The 20,791-nt window shown below is 42.3% G+C and overlaps 1 protein-coding gene across 4 annotated transcripts; it reads left to right on the forward strand.

The window, feature by feature from the left end:
* The first annotated feature begins 5,989 nt into the window (after nucleotides 1-5,989).
* CAPSL (calcyphosine like) lies at nucleotides 5,990-19,184 on the forward strand. Of its 4 annotated transcripts, XM_090131381.1 has the most exons (7): nucleotides 5,990-6,169; nucleotides 10,299-10,426; nucleotides 10,828-10,964; nucleotides 12,180-12,357; nucleotides 13,127-13,336; nucleotides 15,356-15,496; nucleotides 19,035-19,184. In XM_090131381.1, the coding sequence occupies exons 1-6, from the start codon at nucleotides 6,109-6,111 to the stop codon at nucleotides 15,455-15,457; spliced, it is 816 nt and encodes a 271-aa protein (XP_089987507.1). In that variant the 5' UTR covers nucleotides 5,990-6,108; the 3' UTR covers nucleotides 15,458-15,496; nucleotides 19,035-19,184. The 4 variants fall into 4 exon arrangements, with proteins under 4 accessions (XP_089987507.1, XP_031464271.1, XP_089987508.1 ...); XM_031608411.2 differs by lacking the exon at nucleotides 10,299-10,426; XM_090131382.1 differs by lacking the exon at nucleotides 10,299-10,426 and having other exon boundaries at nucleotides 6,137-6,226.
* Nucleotides 19,185-20,791: the final 1,607 nt, after the last annotated feature.

The following is a 20,791-nucleotide window of genomic DNA, read 5'->3' on the forward strand; positions in this document are numbered from 1 at the left end:
ACAGTGTATCAGAAACACAGTATTCGTAGTCCAATTGCTTGTTCATATGACTGAACTACATTTTGCACCAGCATAATTCCCATAACTCATCAACATGAGATGGTTTGGCCAATTTATTTTTAAATAGAATATCTTCTGGGAGAAAATTTATTTTACAAATGCTTACAAGCAGGCACTTTCCAATATTCTAGGCCTGATGCTGTGTAAATGGCTGCTTTCTATTCCTGCTAGCAGTTTGTATAGCAGCAGGGTCCCAAACAACTCATTAATTAATCTCATAATGGAGATTTTAATAGAGACCTGTGTTAAGAGCATCAGCCTGTGAATATAGACATGGCCCAGGTGACAGACACCAGTAAAAAGCGTGGTGACAGGACTCTATAATCCTATTACATCAGTCTACGATGCATGTGTCAGATGCTGCATTTCTCTAATCAGCAGGAGCTCCACTATGGATTGATATTAAGATTTGATTAATGGAGAAGGTCTGAAACAAAGAAGAGACTGTAATATAATACTGTTTGGCCTATAGATCTAGAAAAGCACTGGGGATTCTGCTACCATTTCTGCAGCCCTGGGCATGCCTACCTCCCTGCTGTCCCCTGTCAGATGCCTCCTCCATCACATGTCCTTGGAACTGTGTTACTATTCAGAGCAGGAACACTGGGATAACCAGTGCCAAATCTGTTGGACATAACCAATACATTTACCTCTATTTAAAATCACTCTTTATTATATGGTGGACAAAAAGTTGCATGCAAGACAGTAGTATGTGATTACAGCTCAGAAGGCTAGCAGTATCCTGGGCTGTATCAAAAGAGGGGTGTCACCAAGGAGAGGGAGAGGACTGTCTCCCCTGCTCTGCCCTTGTCAGTACTGCACCCAGATTGGCCCCCGATCCTAGAAGGATGTGGAGCTGTTGCGTCAGGTCCAGGATGGCCACAAAGATGATCAGTGGGCTGGAACACTTCTGAGAAGAAATACTGAGAGAGCTGTGCCTGTTCAGCCTGGAGAAGGCTCTGGGGAAACTTCATTGTTGCCTGCCAGTACTTGAAGAGAACTTGAAAGCAGGAGGGAGATCAAGACTTTACACAGTCTGGTAGCGACAGGACAGTGGGGAATCACTTTAAACTAAATGAGAGGAGATTTTAATTAGAAATTATAATAAAATCCCTTACTCAGAGTGCAGTGAGGCCCTGACACAGCTGCCCAGAGAAGCTGTGGATGTTGCATCCCTGGAGGTGTTGGAGGCTGGGTTGGATGGGGTCCCGGGCAGCCCGATCTGGTGAAGGGCAACCAGCCCAGGGCAGATCTTTAAGGTCTCTTTCAACTCAGTCCATTCTATGATTCTACAGTTCTAGCCTAAACACAGATCAGCAGTCAAGAGAGGGGAAAACACAAAAACACTTCTCTGCAGCCAGTCTGGTAAAAGAAGGAGGAAAATGGGGAGAGATATCACCTGCCTAGGTCCCAGGTAAGAAGCACTCCCTACCATCCTATTCTAAGGGAAAAAGGTAATGCATCAAAACAATCTCACTGCTGAAACAGACCTCAGGTCTGTGCAATCACAGAGATGTGAACGCAACCGCAAAAAACGTAACAATACAACTTCCTGTTAATGCAGCTTGCAGACAGCAAAGTGGTACACAGCTCATAAAGAGCCTGAGTGGTGTTACACTGTGCCTTCTGTCCCTGTGCTGGCTTTGAAGAAGCCTGCATGCACATCTCTCCCTTCTTCTGTTCTTCTCAACAACAAAAAAAAAAAAGAGCAAAGAGGGTGAGGAGAAAGAACATACATATGAGTAAAGCCAAGAACTTATTGAGAGTATAACTGAGTCTGTAATTGTTATTCCAGGTCTAACTGTTACATAAAAGAAAGAATTATTGCAGGGGAAAAAGAAAAGAAAAGAAGAAAAAAAGGAAGAAACGGAAGTTAAAATACTTCAGTGTAGGGAAAAGTGACAATAATAATAATATAGCTAATAATGTAACACATTTATTAATTTTTTTCAGTATTCTTGGGATTATGCTCACTCCTCATTTGTTTCTCTGGGTCTGCGTCTTCAAACTGCAGTAACACAACACTGTAATATCTTCAGCTTTTGATGTCCTTGTTGGAAAACAAGGTGTTGATGATGCTGGCTTTTTCTACGCTCAAGCTCATAGATTTGTGTGCACTTCCTAACATGCAGTTGAACCTTCCTAATTTTCACTCATTTGTAGGTCCATGTTACAGATGAATTTATTTTCTATGGTGTATTTCAAACATGTTAAAGGATATTTCACTGCACATTCCATAAGCCAAACCCAGCCTTGTACAATGCTAGGTATGCATTTCTTTGAACACTGATGAGAGCCATGGAGTTTCTATTGCCAGGGCCATGTCCCAGCTGTTAGCATTACATCCCTGGACTGCTCTGTGCTGCACTCCACATCCTTACTTATCAAGGCCTCTGCAGTTGTATCAGGTTGGCATTTCTCTTTCCTGACTGCAATAAGTTTCTCATTACACACAGAGCTACTACTTGTTAATGTCGTCTATGTAAATCTGTGTTTGTACCGTATATAAATAAAAATTCTTCAAACCAATTAGCCATAGGCAGCTGGTCAGTTGGAAAAACTACTGTCATAGGAAAAAGTAACACAGAGCTACAGGAAGATGGAGGAAAGTTCAGACAGTGCAAGGCTGGTAGGGTTCTCCCTGAGGCTTTGCAAGCTCAGCACAAAGCTGTCATGCTGCTGGCTGTAGTAATGGCAGGCTACTGGGCAACACAGCTGCACACCCCTGCATTTCTTGCCTGCCTTTTTGGGGATGAGGCATTCTCCAGTTTTAGGTCATTCTCTACATTCCTATGAATCGCTATGTCCTATGTTATCCATTTCTGTCTAGCTGAGTGTTTACCAATGAAATGGAGAATACAGATTTTAGAAGCTTTAGAGATATACAGCTCTGAGCAGAAAGTAATTTTTTTTTTTTTTTTTTCACTTCCACATCACACTCACTCTGTCTGGTCGAGCTTTTGTTGCACAAATATATTCCAGGACCTTTCCTACTACTATTACTATGCTACCAGGCTGGAATCAAAGGAGTGACTGAGTTCTTGAATCTTCTGTGTGTCAAAGTCATCAGAAAATTGTGCCTGTAATGAAATCCCCTAAGCACTACAATTTCTGTGTTTCAGTGGTTTGTAAAACCCAGGGAGTAGTAATCAGGTACAGGTAGTTGTATGCACACTCCTTCACATGAATTTACATGAATACTTAAAAAAAAAAGGACTTTTGAAGTAAGATCTGTTGGGGTGAAGCCTTTGGTACCATCATCAGAGAATGAGAGACAGCACAGAAAACAACACTAAAATGATTTCAAAAACTTCTGAATGGGAGAAAGCACAGTCCCCTAGGGACTGTGATTGTGTGTAGCTATTGAAGGGAATTCTGCGAATTTCATTTCATGTTGAGAACATTAAAAATTAGAATTAAAAAAAAAAAAATAGGGTAGGTATTTTATTTTAAATGTTGCTTACCAAAAGCTAATGGGGAAAGAAAAGCATCTTTGCATTTCATCAGATCAGTACTCCATGCTATGGTGGGACACTGCATATTTCTGCTGTAATATATATATATTGTATATATAAAATATTATAAGTATTATAAATAAATACAAAATATTATGTATATATATAAATTCTGCATATTTCTGCATATTTCTGCAGAGCCTCACTGTTGCCTTGGGGGCACTGAACTCCTTTGGGCTCTCCTTGGGATGCCAAAGGCACCTATGTGTGTCCCTTAATAAGGTATGGAATGCAAGCACCTATTCTCAGAATTATTCTACTGGAAAATCAACAATTAGAGGCTTATGAAATGCTTACCTCAGGCAGATTTAATTCCACCAAGACTACAAAATAGAATCCTTGAAAAGTCAAGTCTGATGACAAAGGCTGATATTACAAATGCATAGTTGTGATTCCTACATCACACAGTCAAGAAGAAACAGGAAAATGAGGAGAGCACTTAGGCTTGAAATTTCTTCTATTTTTGTGTGTATGCATCAGTTCTATGTAGGCACTTGAGTTGGCTGCCATCTGTGCTCCTTTCAGATCGAAAGTGTTTGAGCCACTTCACACCTCTCTTTCAGCATGGGCTTTGGCCACTCATCCCAACAAACTGGCTCAAAGATACAATCACAAGGTTGGCCAGTCTACTGGCAGGGACACTTTTTGCTAGACCTCTTCAACGGCATCCCCTCTCACCTTCTAGTCCTCATTCCTCAGTGAGAATGCCATAAAATCATAAGAGCTACTTGCAACACCAGAAATAACATGCAGGATGAGGCAACTCATCACAGTGGTATTCACTGCTGTAAGGTTCCCATGAAGGATAAATGCACTAATGAGCTCAAGGAGGGACTACAAAGCTCATGGAGAATGGTTCTTTAGATGTGGCTTCCTGCTTTGAAATTTAAATGTTCATTGTTTGTGTTTTGGGCTAACAGTAATTTATTTTTGGTAAACATTAGTAGCTGAGCTTCTCAAACAGCTGAAATACCCCAAATTTGTATTCTCCAGATGAGAAAAGATTATTAGTAGAAAGAATACAAGATTTCGTAACAACTGTCTTTTCTGTAAATCACCTTAGGAAAGATGTCAAGCAATTCATGCCTTTAACAGCAAACTATATCATCTGCTTGTGCTTCTCCAGAGTGAGATGTAGGGGTGGGGTAAGACACAGGAAGGGTGAGAAATGCTGTGGATGTGTTCCTTGGGAGAGCATGCAGGCAGCCAGTAGTGCACCAGGCACACGTGGGAGTTGAGCATCACAGCACACAACAGCCTCAGCTCCAGAGAGCAATCATGAGCACAGCTTTCAGAGCTGAGTGGCTGCCAACATGGACACAGAATTTCAGTACGTAAAAATATTTTATAAGTTGGGAATTCAATTCAGTATGTTTATAGTTTGCCTCTAAATGGGAATACTTTTTCCTTGGCAATATCATCTACTATAAGGGTTTCTTTTTTTGTGTGTGTGAAACTTTCTGAGTTTTAATGGCAGGAAAAATCCCCAAAGTCTATACCACATAAATAGTCATCTTTGGTGTACAGTATTCTGATACTTCATGATTATTTTTTTTTTCTAGCTTGTCACGAAAATTAAGCCCTGTGCTGACTCTGCTACATGCAAATGGACACACTTGTGTTTGTACCTCATACTCTCACTTCTTACTGCTGGAGAACTTCTTGGCACCAATATTCACAGATCAGTACAGCGCACTCACACTAAGAAACAACACTACTGCAGGAAAACGATGGCAAAATATGCAGGATTTTTTCTTTGAGACATTGTGCATTTCTTATGTCTTCCATCCACCTGAAATTCAACAAGAAGTTTGAATTTTTTTGAAACTGAACATCAGCAAGATCTGCCTTCTTTGTCAAATACATTAGATCTCCTAGATTACTGAATTCAATCACATTCTCAACCAGAAACAGGGCAGAACGAACTGAGCAGACTGCTGAGCATGAACAAAAAACAAATGGTTAAGTGTTCAGAGGTGGAACAATTCCAGAGTTTTGGTGAAAACTTTATCTCCTTTCTGATAAACTCTGAATCATCTGTGCTCTGCTTACAGCTTTGCTTTCAGTAAGCAGATATTAGCATAAAAACCTAATCCCAGCCTGATGCTATTTGAGACATCTGAAAGCAAATTAATAATTATTCAGATACAGATTCCTAACTCATTAAACAGAATAGCCCATTTTCAGAGAGGTGTGCTAAAGGTAGGCTGAACACCTGCAAACGTGTGCTCAGGCACATAAATTGCTTCAAGTAGAAACAACCAGGTATCCGTGTGTCAACTTGCCCCACAGCCTGCCTTGCTGTGCTAATACACAGGCATCCCAGAACACTGCAAATTTTGCACGCAGAGAACTGCTTGCCCCTGTAAGGATTCTGCCTTGAAAAGATCAGGCTGTTGCTAGGAGAACAAAATTCCATCCCCAGCCCCTGCTTCGCCTGCAGTGCGGGCAGGTTGTGCTGACATGTTGCCAGGAGTTATGGTTTTCGAATCGGTGACTGATTAAACATGCATTGTTTCCTGGTTGTGCACTGATGTACTGCCAGTTGCCGGATGGGAGATATAAAGAGCACACGAAGCCCTGCACAAGCTGCAGTTCAGTACCAGGAAGTACCTGTCGATGAAAGATAAGCAGCCTGCCAGGATGCAAATGTTATTACTCTAGTAGTGGCCTAAAATAATTTCCTGCTCTTACTCGCTCTGGTCTGTGGGCAGCACAGGGCTCTCTCCCCATTTCTCATGCACTGCTCAGCTACCCTCACCTGAGGCCCCAGCCTTGAACTCAGGGAATACCAGGAGGGAACACACAGGCTTTGTCACTCCTAAGGAGTCTATCAAGACACTAGCTCTTTCTGCAGGTGCCACAGTTTGTCGCTGATAATGCTGGTGACCTTTTGCAGGCGGGATTGTTAATAGTGGTGTCAAGATGGAGATAAATTGTCCCTCATTAGATGGGTGTTTAACCTTTTAAAATTTGCTTCTTCCTGCAGATGAGCGTAGTCTCCCCAACAGCTCTTGCCACTGTCTGGTCTTCCAAAATGGCAATTAACCAGCAAGAAAAAAAATACAGCAGAAATTTCTTTATATTGAAACACAACTTCCAGATTATTAATCACTTTCTCCTATTATACATTGAGTGGAAGACTGAACCGGTGAGCCTCTTAGCCCTATCAGCTGTGGAGCAGAGAAATGTCACCAGAACACCACCATCTCCACAGCACCCTTAGCATATATCCTGTGCTTCTTGGAGGGAAGGAGCACGAGCATGCCCAGCCCAAATCCCACCCATGGTTGCAAGTAACAACTTTCCTTCTGATATCGAACCTAAATCTTCCCTATTTTAGCTTCCCCCTTTGTCCTATCACTATCAAAGCAGGTAAATGTCATTGTCTCGTTTATAAGCTGCCTCCCAGAGCCTTCCTTTCTCTAGGCTGAGCAAGCCAAGCTGCCTCAGCCTTTCCTCAATGGAAAGGTGCTCTAAGCAACCCTGTAGCCTTTGGATAGCCCCTGCTCAGCACTACTGGGCAGGGAGGAGGATGGAGGTTTCCATTTAAAATCAGGTTAAGTAAAGGGGTGCCAGCAATTGTCTGGGGAAGTAGTGTCATTGCAGGTTGGGCCTGCTGCAGCACAGTATCACCCTGGAGACTGGCTGGTAAACTCTAGGCCTCCCAAAAAGGGGGGAGGGGAGAAGGAGGGGGGGGGGCAACTGGCTGTGTAAACAAGTAAAATGAGATGGATGAGGAAGCGTTAGCGTGAGCCTGGTCCTGCGTGCCCTCTGCTTGTTGGGTGAGAGCCTGGGAGCAGCCAGGACTCCTTGCATTCACAGCCCCGAAACCCAAGTGGTAGCCCACGTGCAGGATAGCATTGCAGGTAAAAGGTTTTCTGTTCTGTTTGCTGGCTCATTATGAGTTTCTCTGATCTGCAGAGCTTGGGTCTCAGCCAAGAGCAGCTTATTTTACATACAGATCTATATATGTCAAATATATACATCATATATTTATTTTACATATATGTAGATATACATATGTGTGCATAGAATAGCAGTGCCACACTTGCCAGAAAGGGAGCTGGGTGCTTCTGGGATCGGGCAGAGGCAGAGGGGAGGTTAAACCCTGTTACAGAGTGGTTGGTGGGGTTGGGAAACCAATTTTTTACGTTTGGGTAGTCACCAAATAGTTGTGCAATTTTCATGTTTGTAATAATGTAATGAAATTGTTAGAAAAAATCCCGAATGCATGCAATTAGTTTAAGCTGCTTAAGTTGATCACCAAACTCTGATATCTTTTCTCAAGTGTGGTGTGTGACTTGAGATTTTGTCCAAGACAGGCACTTTCAGAATGATAGAAATTCAGAGATCTTTGTATCTGCCATGCCTTGGTGTTTCTTGGGGAAAAAAAGGCTTGAATTTTCCAAGAAAGCTCTTAGGCTTAGCTGAAGGATGATGTATAAATGAGTGGCATAGAGCCATAATGTCATTTTGGTTACATCTGGCTCTTTCCAGATGTAAGCTACAGGTGCAAAAAGGGATGTAAGGGCATCTGGGTGCTGAACAACCTGAGGTTTTCTGAACCCAATATTTCAGGTTTCTTTTCTGTTACGAAATGCAGTCACTGTAGTTCAGCATGCACAACACAACACTGCCCGTGGAAACAAACAATGCTCAGTGCTGTGACTGCCTGTAGCCAAGCTGTGGCAAAACAGGGCTGCCCAGCATTTAATTAAGTTAACCAGACTCTTTTTCATTTCACATGATATGTCTGATGATATGTCTGATGATCTCAGAGAGTATAGGAATTATAAATATATAAAATTGCAGTTAAGATCTTTTCTTGTTTTATTTGTGATTATTAATGCATAACACATTTGAAAGGTACATGGTGAATTGTTACAGTCAATAAATCCTGACTCTCTGTGTAATTATTTCATGTTAGATCCAAAAGAGGGCCTTAGTTAATGAAAACAATTGTTTTTGCAGTGGTTATTTTGTAGATGCCCAGTAGTGTGCCCCTGGCACACGCTGTGCTATATATATGTATGTCGGTTCTTGTTCAGTGCATAGGTAGAGAGAGGTTAAAATCAACCTGCAGGAATTGCTGCTTGGAGTTTGTAAACAAAAAAGAAACAGAGGACAATAGATCGGGAAAAGCCATCAGCCCCTAGAGAGCAGTGTCGCTGGTGACAAATCCCTCTGGAGTTGTGCTGTTTTGATCTCTTATTGCAGTTAAGTGTTTTATTCTATCTCCATCTCCAACAATAATGTGACGCTGTTGCAAAGAAGGGACAAAACCCAGCCTGCACCTCCGGCTTTGCACTGCAGTGCTTAATTGTGTGTAGGCTCTGTAATTCTTGTCCTCTCAGAGACAGCGGTCAGATCCTGCTCCTGCTGAATAACGTAGATTTTGTCACTTGTGTCTAGCACAGACATGATCACATACTGCACTCGCTCTTCATTTCACAGGACAGGCTGCAAAGAGAGGATTTCTTGGAAGAAGCAGTGTATATGGAAAGCAAAATGAAAGCAGAGGAGAGAGCATGTGAATTGCTCTGAATGTTCCATCCATGCCATGATTCAGGAGCTCTTTTCTTACAGTATTTCTTAAAACGATCTTTCAACAGATCTTAGAAAGGTTTATCTTTAGCATTAAAGCAGCTGCCAACAGAAATAAGGAAGTGGCAGACATGCTACTATGGACCAGGCTCATGTTTACATCTTCATATTTATATATATAATTTCATTGAGTTGGAAGCGACCCACAAGAATCAAGTCCAAACCTTGGCTCCACACAGGACCACGCAAAATCCAAACCCAATAACTGAGAACAATATATATACATACATACATACATACATACATATTTACATATATACATATATACACATATACATATACACATATATACATATTTTATATATGGATTATATTTACATATTTATATTTCAGCTTTTCTGTGTTTACTGAATGCAGAGAGAGGATTCTCAAAAACATGCTGCTGTGTGGCACAGGAAAACTGCACATGTTTAAGAATCATAGAACATCTTCAGTTGGAAGAGACACAAAAGGCTCATTGAGTCCAACTCCTTACTCCATATGAGACTACCCAAAAATCAGACTCTTCTTGAACTCTGACTGACAACTCAGTGCCATGACTGCTGTCTTGGGTAGCCTGTTCCAGGGTCCAACCATCCTCACACTATAAATAGTTTTGCACACTATAAATGGATATATGTATGGATACAATATACATGTGATGTAGTATATAGACACTGAAGGAAAATATGGTTTGTGCAGTATTTATGTAAACTCACTGTATTTTTTATTCTTGCTGGCTAGAAACGTCTATTATGGACAGGTCATTGTCTGCAGAAAACATTTTTGACTTCTGACTTCATGTAGCTGGAAGGCCTTCCTGGTCACTCATTAATGAGCTCCTGGGAGAACTTTGCTCTTTCTGGATGAAGCAAAAGCTGATAACAATCTCTTTTCTTTCACATTGAATTTCTCCATTATGCTAGAAGTGAAAACCATTTTGGGGATTAAAAATGTTTTCTCTAATTGTTGTTTTTTGTTTGGTTGGGTTTTTTTAAGTTGAGCTGGTGAGGTCTGAAATCAACACACACACCAGAGAAAGCCATTGTAGCCATTGCTGTGTATAAGGAGTGGATGCTGTGTATGAGGATAGGGATGTGAGCTCACATATGTTTTCATTGCCCACATGGGCTTCAGATCCTCTCCCCAGAATCAGCGCAGAGAACAACATACAGACAAGAAGACAGTCCTCATCCAGAACAGTTTGGGTTGAGAACACTGACTGCCAGACCACAAGACTGAAGAGGCCCAGTGGGATGCAGGAGGTGCAGTGCCAGCAGTGCTCGCCTTGCTGTGCCCAGCAGCTTTCAGCAAGCTCACAAACTGTAGGCCAAGCCAACTTTTACCCACGCTTTCCCATTTGTATCTGGGTTACAGTTGCAGTGTGGTTGTCTGAGCTCTCCTTTCACATTTGCTAGCCCATGAAGCACAGGTCAAAGCGATCATTTTCACTAGTGAAAAGATAATGAGTAGTTCCTCCAATAATTTCCTTTTCTTAGTAAAGGATTTTATGGAAGGGAAATAGGGGGTGGAAAGGAGTCCTCATGAAAGTGCTGCCAGCACCTTACAAATGAGGGATTTGGGATGCTCTAAATATTAAGACTGGCTTAAATACAATGTGTAGAATGTGTAGAATCCAGTTTATTTGAGAGCCTTTATCTTTCAGATGCCAGGCACAGCAAGGCATGACCGAGAGATGGCAATCCAGGCCAAAAAGAGTCTGTCCAAAACCACTGATCCGGTAGAAAGACTTCGACTGAAGTGCTTAGCAAGAGGGTCTGCAGGCATCAAAGGACTTGGCAAGTGAGTCAAATAAGTCAATTTCTTTGTTAAACCTAATAGTATTAGCTGCAGGAGACCCCAGCCATAAGTAGCAAAACGGTGGTTATAGGAAAAAAGAGAGAGGCTCTTCATTGAGTATCCAGAGATGAGGTGAGAGTCAACAGCCAAACTGATACGAAGGAAATTCCAGATGAATATGTGGAAAAGCTGTTTCACCATAAGCATGGTTAAGCATTAGAGGATACTGCAGAACTTCCATCTTTGGAGTATTCCGAAACTGGACAAAGCACTGAGAAACCTGGCTTAGTTTTGAATTTAACACTGCTTTCAGTGTAAAGCTCCATGAGACGCTTTCATTGTTCAACCTGAATTATCCTCTATTTCTATATTTAAAGATACAAAATCTCATACCTTTGTTGAAATTCTGGCCCTGCTGAGTTGTACAGTAGAAATCTTCACTGCTCCCATGCAGTACAGCTGTGATTTGCATGCCTTATGCAGTTGTTTGCACCTGGAAAGCACAGCACTCCACTCTGATCTCTTGTTTCATGTGAGAAGTGAATCACCAAGACACTCTGGACTAGATCAGGAGAAGAAATTAGGGATTTTCATTCCATTCATCTTGCTCTTTTTCTGTCTGTGCCCAAATTCTAAGGACCAACTTTGGTCCTCAAACTCTTCACCCACTCAAGATTTGAATTCCTTGCTTTTGCAATAAGTACTCCTTCACCATTTGGGACAAACCCTCTTCTTTGGCCAGCAGCAGGCTGAGCAGGATCTAGAACCCACGTTTGCCACTTCAGATGCAAATGCCATAACCCACAGAGCCCTGCTTTGGGAGACAGGGCTGACTTGCTCACCTGTTGAAGCACAGTGGATCCTGAATCCCTTACAGGAAAGTGCTTTCCCAAAATCCATAATGCCTGACATAGATACAAGTGGAATGTGAAATGTTCTTGCATTCCTTGGGCCGTGACTGCCCTTGTTTAATGGTCTGTCAAGTGCCTAGCTTATGGGGGGCACCTAGACCCTTCTGTAGACAACCCAGCCTAGGGAGGGGGAACTGGGCCATGCCCTGAAACCCCCTCCTTGTCCCACTTAGCCACAAGTGGGACCACACATGACCAGCTGAAACTTCAGCAACACGTAAGACTCTTTCTCCAGCTCAGTAATAAACCTTTGCAGTGTCCTCTAAATTTTTTTTTCTGTTCTCCTCAATTTGCATGTTTTTCACAGAGTATTTCAGATTATGGATGACGACAACAGCAGGACCCTTGATTTCAAAGAATTTGTGAAAGGATTAAATGATTATGCTATGATGATAGACAAGGAAGAAGCACAAGAGATTTTCCAGATATTTGATAAAGATGGCAGTGGAACAATTGATTTTGATGAATTTCTTGTTACACTGAGAGTGAGTCTGAGAATTTATGTCATTACTGCATTAAATTTGTCCTGATTTCTCATTAGCTAAACTTGATTAGAACTAGCAAATCACAGCACTATAGTTAATGACTAATGAGTAATTAGCAAAATCTATAGATGTACTGTATGTGTTTGTAACTCTTGAGATGTTAAAACATTCCATTTTCATCTAAATATGTGAAAAAGAAAATCACCACAAATAACCCATCTGTGGTTGGCAGAGCCTTACACATAATTGCAATTTATTGGCAAAGCCTAAGCCTCCTAATAAATAAATGGTTACGATAGATCATTATGAATTGCTGTCTTGATTTGGGTACATCAGTTCCTATACTGTAGTCTGAATACATATGTATTTTAACCTGTTAACCTCACTTACCTAAGCATCATCTTATACTGTATCTCCTCCTCATAATATCAGCAAGACTTCTGGGGCCACAGTGAGACTGTTTCTGGTTGGAGCCTCTACTCTGCTGAAGTCTCAAAAATAAGAAAGAAAATAATTAGTGCTTACTGATGATATAAGTATTTGAACTTGGTAGAAATATTCTAGAAAGCATTTTCTCTTTTCTTCCATTGACTATCCTACCGATAGATAGTAATTAAACTCTATCAAATCACTTTTTTGATTATATATATTGCTCTTCCTATGCCATGGGCAACGTAATTTGTCAGCATCTTGTTATCCCATGGGCCTTGAACAATTTTTTGTTCCCATATTTTTACTACAGAATATTAATCTGTTGTTTTTTTTACAGCCTCCAATGTCAAATGCCAGAAAAGAGATCATCATGCAGGCATTTAGGAAGTTAGATAAAACTGGAGATGGTGTCATCACAATTGAAGACTTACGGGGGGTGTATAATGCAAAGCACCATCCCAAATACCAAAACGGAGACTGGACAGAAGATCAAGTTTTTAGGGCCTTTCTGGATAATTTTGATTCACCTTATGACAAAGATGGGAAGGTAAGTGAAACACCTGATACAAGGCCATGAAATCACCAGCTGACTCACAATTTGAGTTAAATTATTAAACGTACTTAGTACCATTTGGATCTATGGCCACTACCAAACATTCATTTGTGTCACATACATGGAGTACAGTAAAATGTAACCTCTAAGCAGAACTGTTAGTGCATCTTGCTGAGTCATTGAGAGGAAAAGGGTTTGGCAGAAAGTGAAAAGATGGGTGTATGATTACATTTATGAGCTTGTAGCTTTTATGGACCTATTTTCATGTATTATTTCTTCAAACTATCCCACTCAATTGCTAATTTTCAGAATCCACAGAAATTGGAGGAACTTTTACTTTTTAGGGGAAAAAAAAACAAGATCCAGCTCAAAAGCAGGTATCCTAATAGGTGAAATACTTTGCAGTTAGCGCTTCTCTAGCACCTGTAAATGCTATAATGCTTTACTTGAAAGTCAGCCTGTAATAGTGACAGATTTATCCACAGGGTGTTGGTGAAAGGGAAGCTTCTCTGGGCAGCCTGTGCCAGTGCCTCACCACCACTTGAGTAAAGAATTTCTTCCTTTTATCACATCTACATCTCCTCTCTTTTAGTTTAAAGCCATTCCTCCTTGTCCTGTCACTATTAGACCATGTGAAAATAGCTCCCTTCCAGTTTATAACTTTCTGTTAAGTACTGAAAGTACAGTCAGGTCTTCCTGGAACATTCTCTTCTCCAAACTAAGCCTGTCTTCATAGCGGAGGTACTCTAGCCCTGTGATCATCTTTGTTGCCTCTTCTGGACATGCTCCAACAGCTCCACCTTTTTCTCTTGCTCAGAGCCCCAGTCCTGGATGCAGTACTACAGATGGGGCCTCACAGGGGCAGAGCAGAAGGGAACAATCCCCTCTGTCTCCTTGCTGCCACTCCTCTATTGATGCAGCCCAGAGTGCTGCTGGCCATCAGGCTGCAAACACACAAATAGGCAGGCTTCCAATAGGCAGGTTCTCAGCTGGTTGAGAGGTGATTGCTTTTATTTCCCTTGGGAAACACTTTTCACTTGGTAGAGCTAAATTTCAAACCTTTTTCTCCTTTGGCACTCTCAGAAATACCACTGTGTGAATTGTCCCTTCCCTGCAGCCCTGGTGATACACAGCAAACCCCAGCAAAATATTCCCACTTTTTGCGCCAAGGTCATAAGTGAATACATGGAACAAGATGTGGTCTCAGATTGATCCTTGATAAACTGAGTGCTTCCAATAGGCTTCACCAATGCCTCGTTTCTCAAAAATACCATAGTGTTTGACCTTAAAGAAAAGTTACTCTGATAGCTCACGTCTTGTTCAACAATCCTGATGGTAGGTAGCTCATCAGATTGCAGTTTCTTCTGAGAACTGTCTGTCAGCTTCCTGTGCCAGAATTGGAGGTCACTAATGGCCCCTCTATGAACTGAGGACACCTAAAAGGCTTTCAGCTGAAATGCCTCAAGGCTAAGAGTTACGATATCACAAGAGATATGTAGCATTTTCATCCTCCAAACACCCATTAAATACATTAAAATCTCTTCAGTATTTGAAAATATTTTTGTTTTTTTAAGTGAGACTGTGGAGCACCAATGTTCTCTCTGCTGAAGGAGTGTAAAGCTCCTATCTGTTTCTGGGTTGCACCAGAAACCCAATCTACTTTATTAATGATAAAGGACAAGGTGATAGCATTCTTGGAAAAAAATCAGATTAAAACATTTGTCTTCATGGGCAGCACTGATTTTAACTTTAGTTCCTGATGAGATTAATTTAACTGTGCACATTTAATCTGCATCCAAGTGTTCTTGAAGGAGCTCTTATTTCTGATAGAGAAATGAACTCTACAAATTTTCACTGTCTTAATTCCTCCTGCTGGGTTCCTTTCACTACAAACAATGCAAAATGGCAGGTACTGGGTTTTGTTTAAGATTTTTTCCCTGTATTTGGTTTTAACTTACTCTACTTTGAAAAAAATACGTGTTTATTTTTCTATTTTAAATTCTTCTGTCCCAGGTTACAACAGAAGAATTCATGAACTACTATGCAGGAGTCAGCGCCTCAATAGACACCGATGTCTATTTTATCGTCATGATGAAGAATGCTTGGAAACTCTGATTGTACGATTAAATGAACAAGACTCTACTTCTTTATTTTGTAGGTTCCCATGATTAAGTGTATGCAAACAACATGCTCATTTTCCAAAATAGTAACTTCCCGTAACTGTGCCAATTACATTCAATCTACAGAAGCAATTCCCAGATGCTTTGTTAGGCTGAGCCTCAGGGGATGGACAGCACAAGCAGAGAGCAGATCTGGCATCCAGCCACTGTGCAGATCTGTCTCTTTTCTACCTGCATCCCTGACACATCTTCTCTTCCCTGAGATGAGCTGCTTTTTTCACGTCACAGTTTTTTCCCCTCCATCTCTGTTGGGCAAAGGATGCAAGAGGAGGAAAATGAGATGTTCTGGAAGGGTGATGGCCTGATGCAGCACCAGTGACAGTGTTCCAGCAGGGACCAGCCTCCTTGGTGCAGGCTGGAGGGCCAACACTCCTCTCCTGCAACATCTCCTGGTTTCTCAGCTCTCACCAGCAGGACAGAGCAGCTGCATGGGTGCTCACCGTAGAGTGTAGGAGGGTGGAGGGGGGACAAATCAAGCAGGAGAGACATGGAGCAGTTTTAAGTGTCTTTAAAACCCTGATTCTTCCACGACTTACAACCAGTAATGCTCAATGTGCATCCATGTTTCTTGCACATCTGTTGCTTGAAACCTGTGTGGATCTGTTGGTTGTTTCCCTGCCTTTGGTTTCTTTCTTTTTGTACTCTGAAACCATTTCACTAATGGTTTGCTTTAAAGGATAAAATTGTGTTATAGTGTTTTCTTCTCTCTGTTCCTGGAACATTTACCAGCTGTGTACCTGTTGTCTGTACACACCAACACCGAAAGTTGCTTACTGCTTTTGATACTTGTGCTGGGTTATGACCAAGCTCATGACTTCAGGAAATTTTCTGGGATCTCAAGAACTTAAAATTTTCTTGTCATCTTTTATTTCTGATGCTGTATAGAGGATGGGAACTGATGCTTCTCCTGCTGTTCCATCCACACCAGTGGGAGTGCCTGAGTTCTGAGATCTGCTGGCCTCTCCCCACATAGCGAGTGAGGAAATGGCACAATGAGGAAACATTTTCAAAAGTGGCAACTGGGGAGGGGGAATGTATCTAATTATTCCTGCCTTGATTTCCATTTGTCTTCTATTTCCCTCATGTCATGCTGCTGTTCTCCCAGATAGAGCTGTTGCTCCTGTGGCAGAGTAAATGGTTTGTGCACAGCAGCATTTGCTCTGTTTCAGGTTGGTAGCAAGCTAAAAGAGGTATAGACTTATACACTGTACTTTCAGATGAGCCTGAATGATAAAATCTCTGCTTGTACTTAGTCTAGATTGCTAGAAGTTCAGGTGCTGCAGCCCCAAGTGCTCTGGTCCTGTGCAAGTTCTGATTGTGTTCTTTCTAGCCATTACCTCAGTAGAAGCCATAGCAGTTTCCAGCTCCTCAGTAAGGGCTGTGCAGAGTCAATTGCTTGCTGTGATCTGCAAGCCTCCAGATACCTGTACACTGGCTAATGCTGTTATGTTGTGTAAAGTGTCTCTTCGTGACTGACATTGATCATATGAGGAGTCTTCACTTACTGGAATGCTGAGGTGCCAATATAGCTTATATGAAAAACAAACTTGCAGTGACATAGAGGCTTTACATGTCCTGGCAGCTTGTGTGCAATCTGTTTCATTTTCATTTATTAATTGGCTCCAGACCAGGGCATTATGTTAGCTATCTTCTGTTTCAAATGAAAAGAAAGTAACGTTAACATACTGCGGGCATCACAAAATGAAGACATTATTTCCTCCTGACCTGCTAGCTCGTGGTTTCAGACTCGACTGTGATTTGTTGAGCTGACATTTAATTGGGGGCAATGGAAGTTTAAATCTGAATAACCATTACTCCCAGCCTGCTTCTCTTCCCAATACTAACCCCTTCATCACAAATTGAAATTACTTATCTAGAAAGGAGGATTTTGTGGAAGGAGGAAAAACAGAGCCAAACAACTGAACTCAAAACAGTGATGCTTTTTTGTAGCATCTCACTCCTCTCCCACCTCTCTGCTCATCACCCACAGGGCACATTCCTCAGCACCCTCAGGAGGATGCCCTATGTGGTGTTCCCAACTTGCTCAGCTGCAGGTTGCTGTGTACTGGGTGCAGATGCTGCAGATACAGATGCGTGCAGGCTGTCCTACCAGCCCAGGGCTGCATGGTGCACCCAGCAGATGTTGGGAGATAGGTGGCAATGCACACGACCATATCAGGCGCTGCCATCAAGATTGTCAGATCTCGGTCGGTGCTTCATGCTTGAACATTTTATTTCTTCTTTCTGATTGTGCAACTGATGCTAAACAGGATGGTATAAACCATAGGAACATCTGAGTCTGCACGGCTGAAGGGCAACACCAGAGGTGAAGATTTTGGCTCCAGCCTTGCTGCAAAAGTGTTGTCTGTTCCTTCTGGTCTCTTCTGCCTGAGCTATCAGAGCATCTGTGACCCTGCAGGCCAGTACAAGGCACAGGCTCTCCCTTTGGTCCTTCCTAGGCTGAGGCTGCACTTTCCTGTTCACTCATGACTTAGTGTTGGTTTTGCCCCAGTGTGGTTTTGTGGCTTTGTGTTTTTGTTCCTGGAGGGGAGCTTTTTGGCTCGCTCTGATCCACAGCTGTTTGGCTCACATTTCCCTCCTTCAGCATGAGTTTCTGGTTTAGGCAACCAGAACACAGTCTGCTTACTTAGCACATATACATATATATGGCCACTGATTGCACTGGCAGAGCTGTCTGGCACTGCTGGTGCACTGCACAGAGATGCAGGGACAGATGGAAATGGCTGAGGCTGATGCAGATGAAACCAGCTGCTCACATTGTTCGATGAAAGCCAGCATGGCAGCAACTACGCAGCCCACAAACAGAGGGCAGAACAGAGCTGTGCCACCCTGCTGATGTGAGACCAGTGATTTCAGCTGGGCATGCCCCTGACATCTGTGCCAGAAGCAGCAGCCATAGCACGTTCATCTGCCCACAGTAGAGCAGAAAGCCTGATGTCGTTGCCAGATGCCCACTTTCTGTGGCTTTTCCTGTGATAAGAGCTCTTCCAGAACAAGCTCTTACCCTATAGCACAGGTTTCTTCCTTTAGCCCTACCAATGCACTTCTTTGGTTCTCATTTTCACTTGCCTGACTGCCCATATGGGCTTTTTCATCTGGTGATCGTGCTACTGTTGGAACAACATAATTTCATCACAGCACTCAAACTGTGCTGTCACTATTTAGCTATAGTAACAATAATTTTCTTAAATTCATTTTTCCAGCAGTTTTGTTTCTGAACACAGGAAGCTCAATCCAATCCACCTCCACCTCAGAGTCACTGGAGTAGGTACACTGTGAGCTCTTGCGGGGGAGTGCATCCTGATATTAGGTCAGGACAGTCTGACCAAACATCAGATTTCTGTGAAAGCAGCTAAATAATTTTCTGAAAAAAAAAAAAAAAGAAGAAAGAAAAGAAAAAGAAAAAAGAAAAGGGCATGTGCTACATAAACACCTGTGGGCTGCAGCCTAGAGCCGTCATACATTCTAAACTCTGCTTTTCTTGTTCCTAGGTTACAAAAGATGAAGAGCTACTCCTCTGGAGTGAGTGCCTCTGTGGACAGCAGTGCCTACTTTGTTTTAACAATGCAGAACTCCTAGAAACTCTGACTTTTTCTTCCATTTGCCCCAACCTATTGGGAAGCGGAAGCTATAAAGGAGTGAAACGCTGCTCTGTTTGTTGTGTTTTTTCCTCATTCTTGTCTGAACAGAATTTGTGAGCAGCATGAAGTGGTGACACCAGCAGTGTCTCATACATATCCCTGTGGTTCCATGTATCAACAAGTGGCACTTAGCAGAGAAGGACTAGCTTTGTGTAAAGGGCCACCTGCGTTCCCCAGCATCAGCACTTGTTTTCCTGTGTGTCGACATATTCAATTTGTTTTGCTAACATCCTCTTAGACACAGCAGTGCTAATTCAGGATTCTTTGTGATCACAGTAACACAGAACTCTCTGACCCTAAAATAATGCTTTCACAGAGATAGCACATCCTTTATTTTACACATTAGCTGCTTTGAAAAGATATCTTCATAAACTCATAACAAATTGATAACTGGCTCAAGCCAGAAGCACAGTGAGAATGGCCCTTCTCACCACTGCACCACAGAGTCACAGTGTAAATGCAGGCAACACATGCCCATTCTTAGCCCAGGAGGAACAGAGCAGAGTCAGTCCCCCTGCTTCCCCTTGCTCAGCCCCTAGTTGGTCTGTTACGACCCTACAGGTCACATTTTCCTGCATTTTATTGCTATTTTCAAAGAACACGTACAAGTGGAAGAGAGCTGGTAAACAAACCCATCAGAGCACAAATACCATCTTGAGAGATAATTAACATTTGTTTGCGTCAGTAAGATTAGGCTGCAATTCTATTAGAACTGAAAAAGACATTTTATATCAGGGGTGATAATTTGTGTGCTCTTAGAAGTTGTTTGCATTATGCAAAGAATTTGTGGAGAGATGAGGATAGAAATGAGGGTGGCTGCGCTGTACCATCAGCACAGGAAGAACTGGGAGCTGGGGTGCCCAGTGCCCCAACACACAGCTGTCAGCCCCCGACACACAGTACAGGGCAGTCTGACTCTCTGCAGACAGTATGTGCAGCTGAGTTCAAGTGCAGGATGTAGAAGGCGTGGGTGAGAAAGGTTGTGCTATTGAGAAGAAGGGGGCATGCAGGATGTGAAAGTGGAGCCGGATGGCATGCAGCTGTTGACATGGACCTGGGAACAGCAGTGGGGGGAAATGCTGTCTTGTAAAGTAAGGAGATCACTCAGATCCGACTTTCATGTATGCACTGTGTATCTACAGGCTGTCTGTAGACCAAGAGTATGTATGGGTGGTACATCTCATTTTAGTGCCTAGTTGTATTTCTCCTTTTTTTTTTTGCTCCTAGAAAAACTGTAAGTTAGTGAGCAATTTTACATCTATATACATATATCATATTTACCTCAATGACTGTAGAATAGCATGTGATGTTTAGGAATGCTGAAAATGGGACTGCTGAATTATCATGACCCAGAACCAGCAAAATAGCCAGTGACTGACTTTTTCAAGAGATTCATATCCCACGGCTCAGGCCACTGTCAAATCTGAGGGAGACCTGCTGCTCTCTCCATGCTGCAGAGGGAGCTAATCCCTAAATAGCGTTCTCCTGGAGGGGCTCAGGGCTGGTGTGAGCTCAGCCTGACAGGACTTCCCAGATACTGCTGCAGTGGCCAGGCTGTTGGGACTGACTGGGCAGAAGTAAGAGTGGGTTCAGAGGAGGACCAGGAT

Source organism: Phasianus colchicus, chromosome Z, assembly GCF_987193195.1.
Source record: "Phasianus colchicus chromosome Z, bPhaCol1.hap1.1, whole genome shotgun sequence".
In the NCBI taxonomy this organism is placed as follows: Eukaryota; Metazoa; Chordata; class Aves; order Galliformes; family Phasianidae; genus Phasianus; species Phasianus colchicus.

What these genes read in the sequence shown, in the direction of transcription:
- CAPSL (XM_090131381.1), top strand. Translation starts at nt 6,109, where the DNA reads ATGTACTGCCAGTTGCCGGATGGGAGATATAAAGAGCACACGAAGCCC. An exon ending in GAAGCCCTGCACAAGCTGCA is followed by an intron (nt 6,170 to 10,298) that starts GTTCAGTACCAG and finishes CATGGGCTTCAG; the next exon opens with ATCCTCTCCCCAGAATCAGC. An exon ending in GGCATCAAAGGACTTGGCAA is followed by an intron (nt 10,965 to 12,179) that starts GTGAGTCAAATA and finishes TGTTTTTCACAG; the next exon opens with AGTATTTCAGATTATGGATG.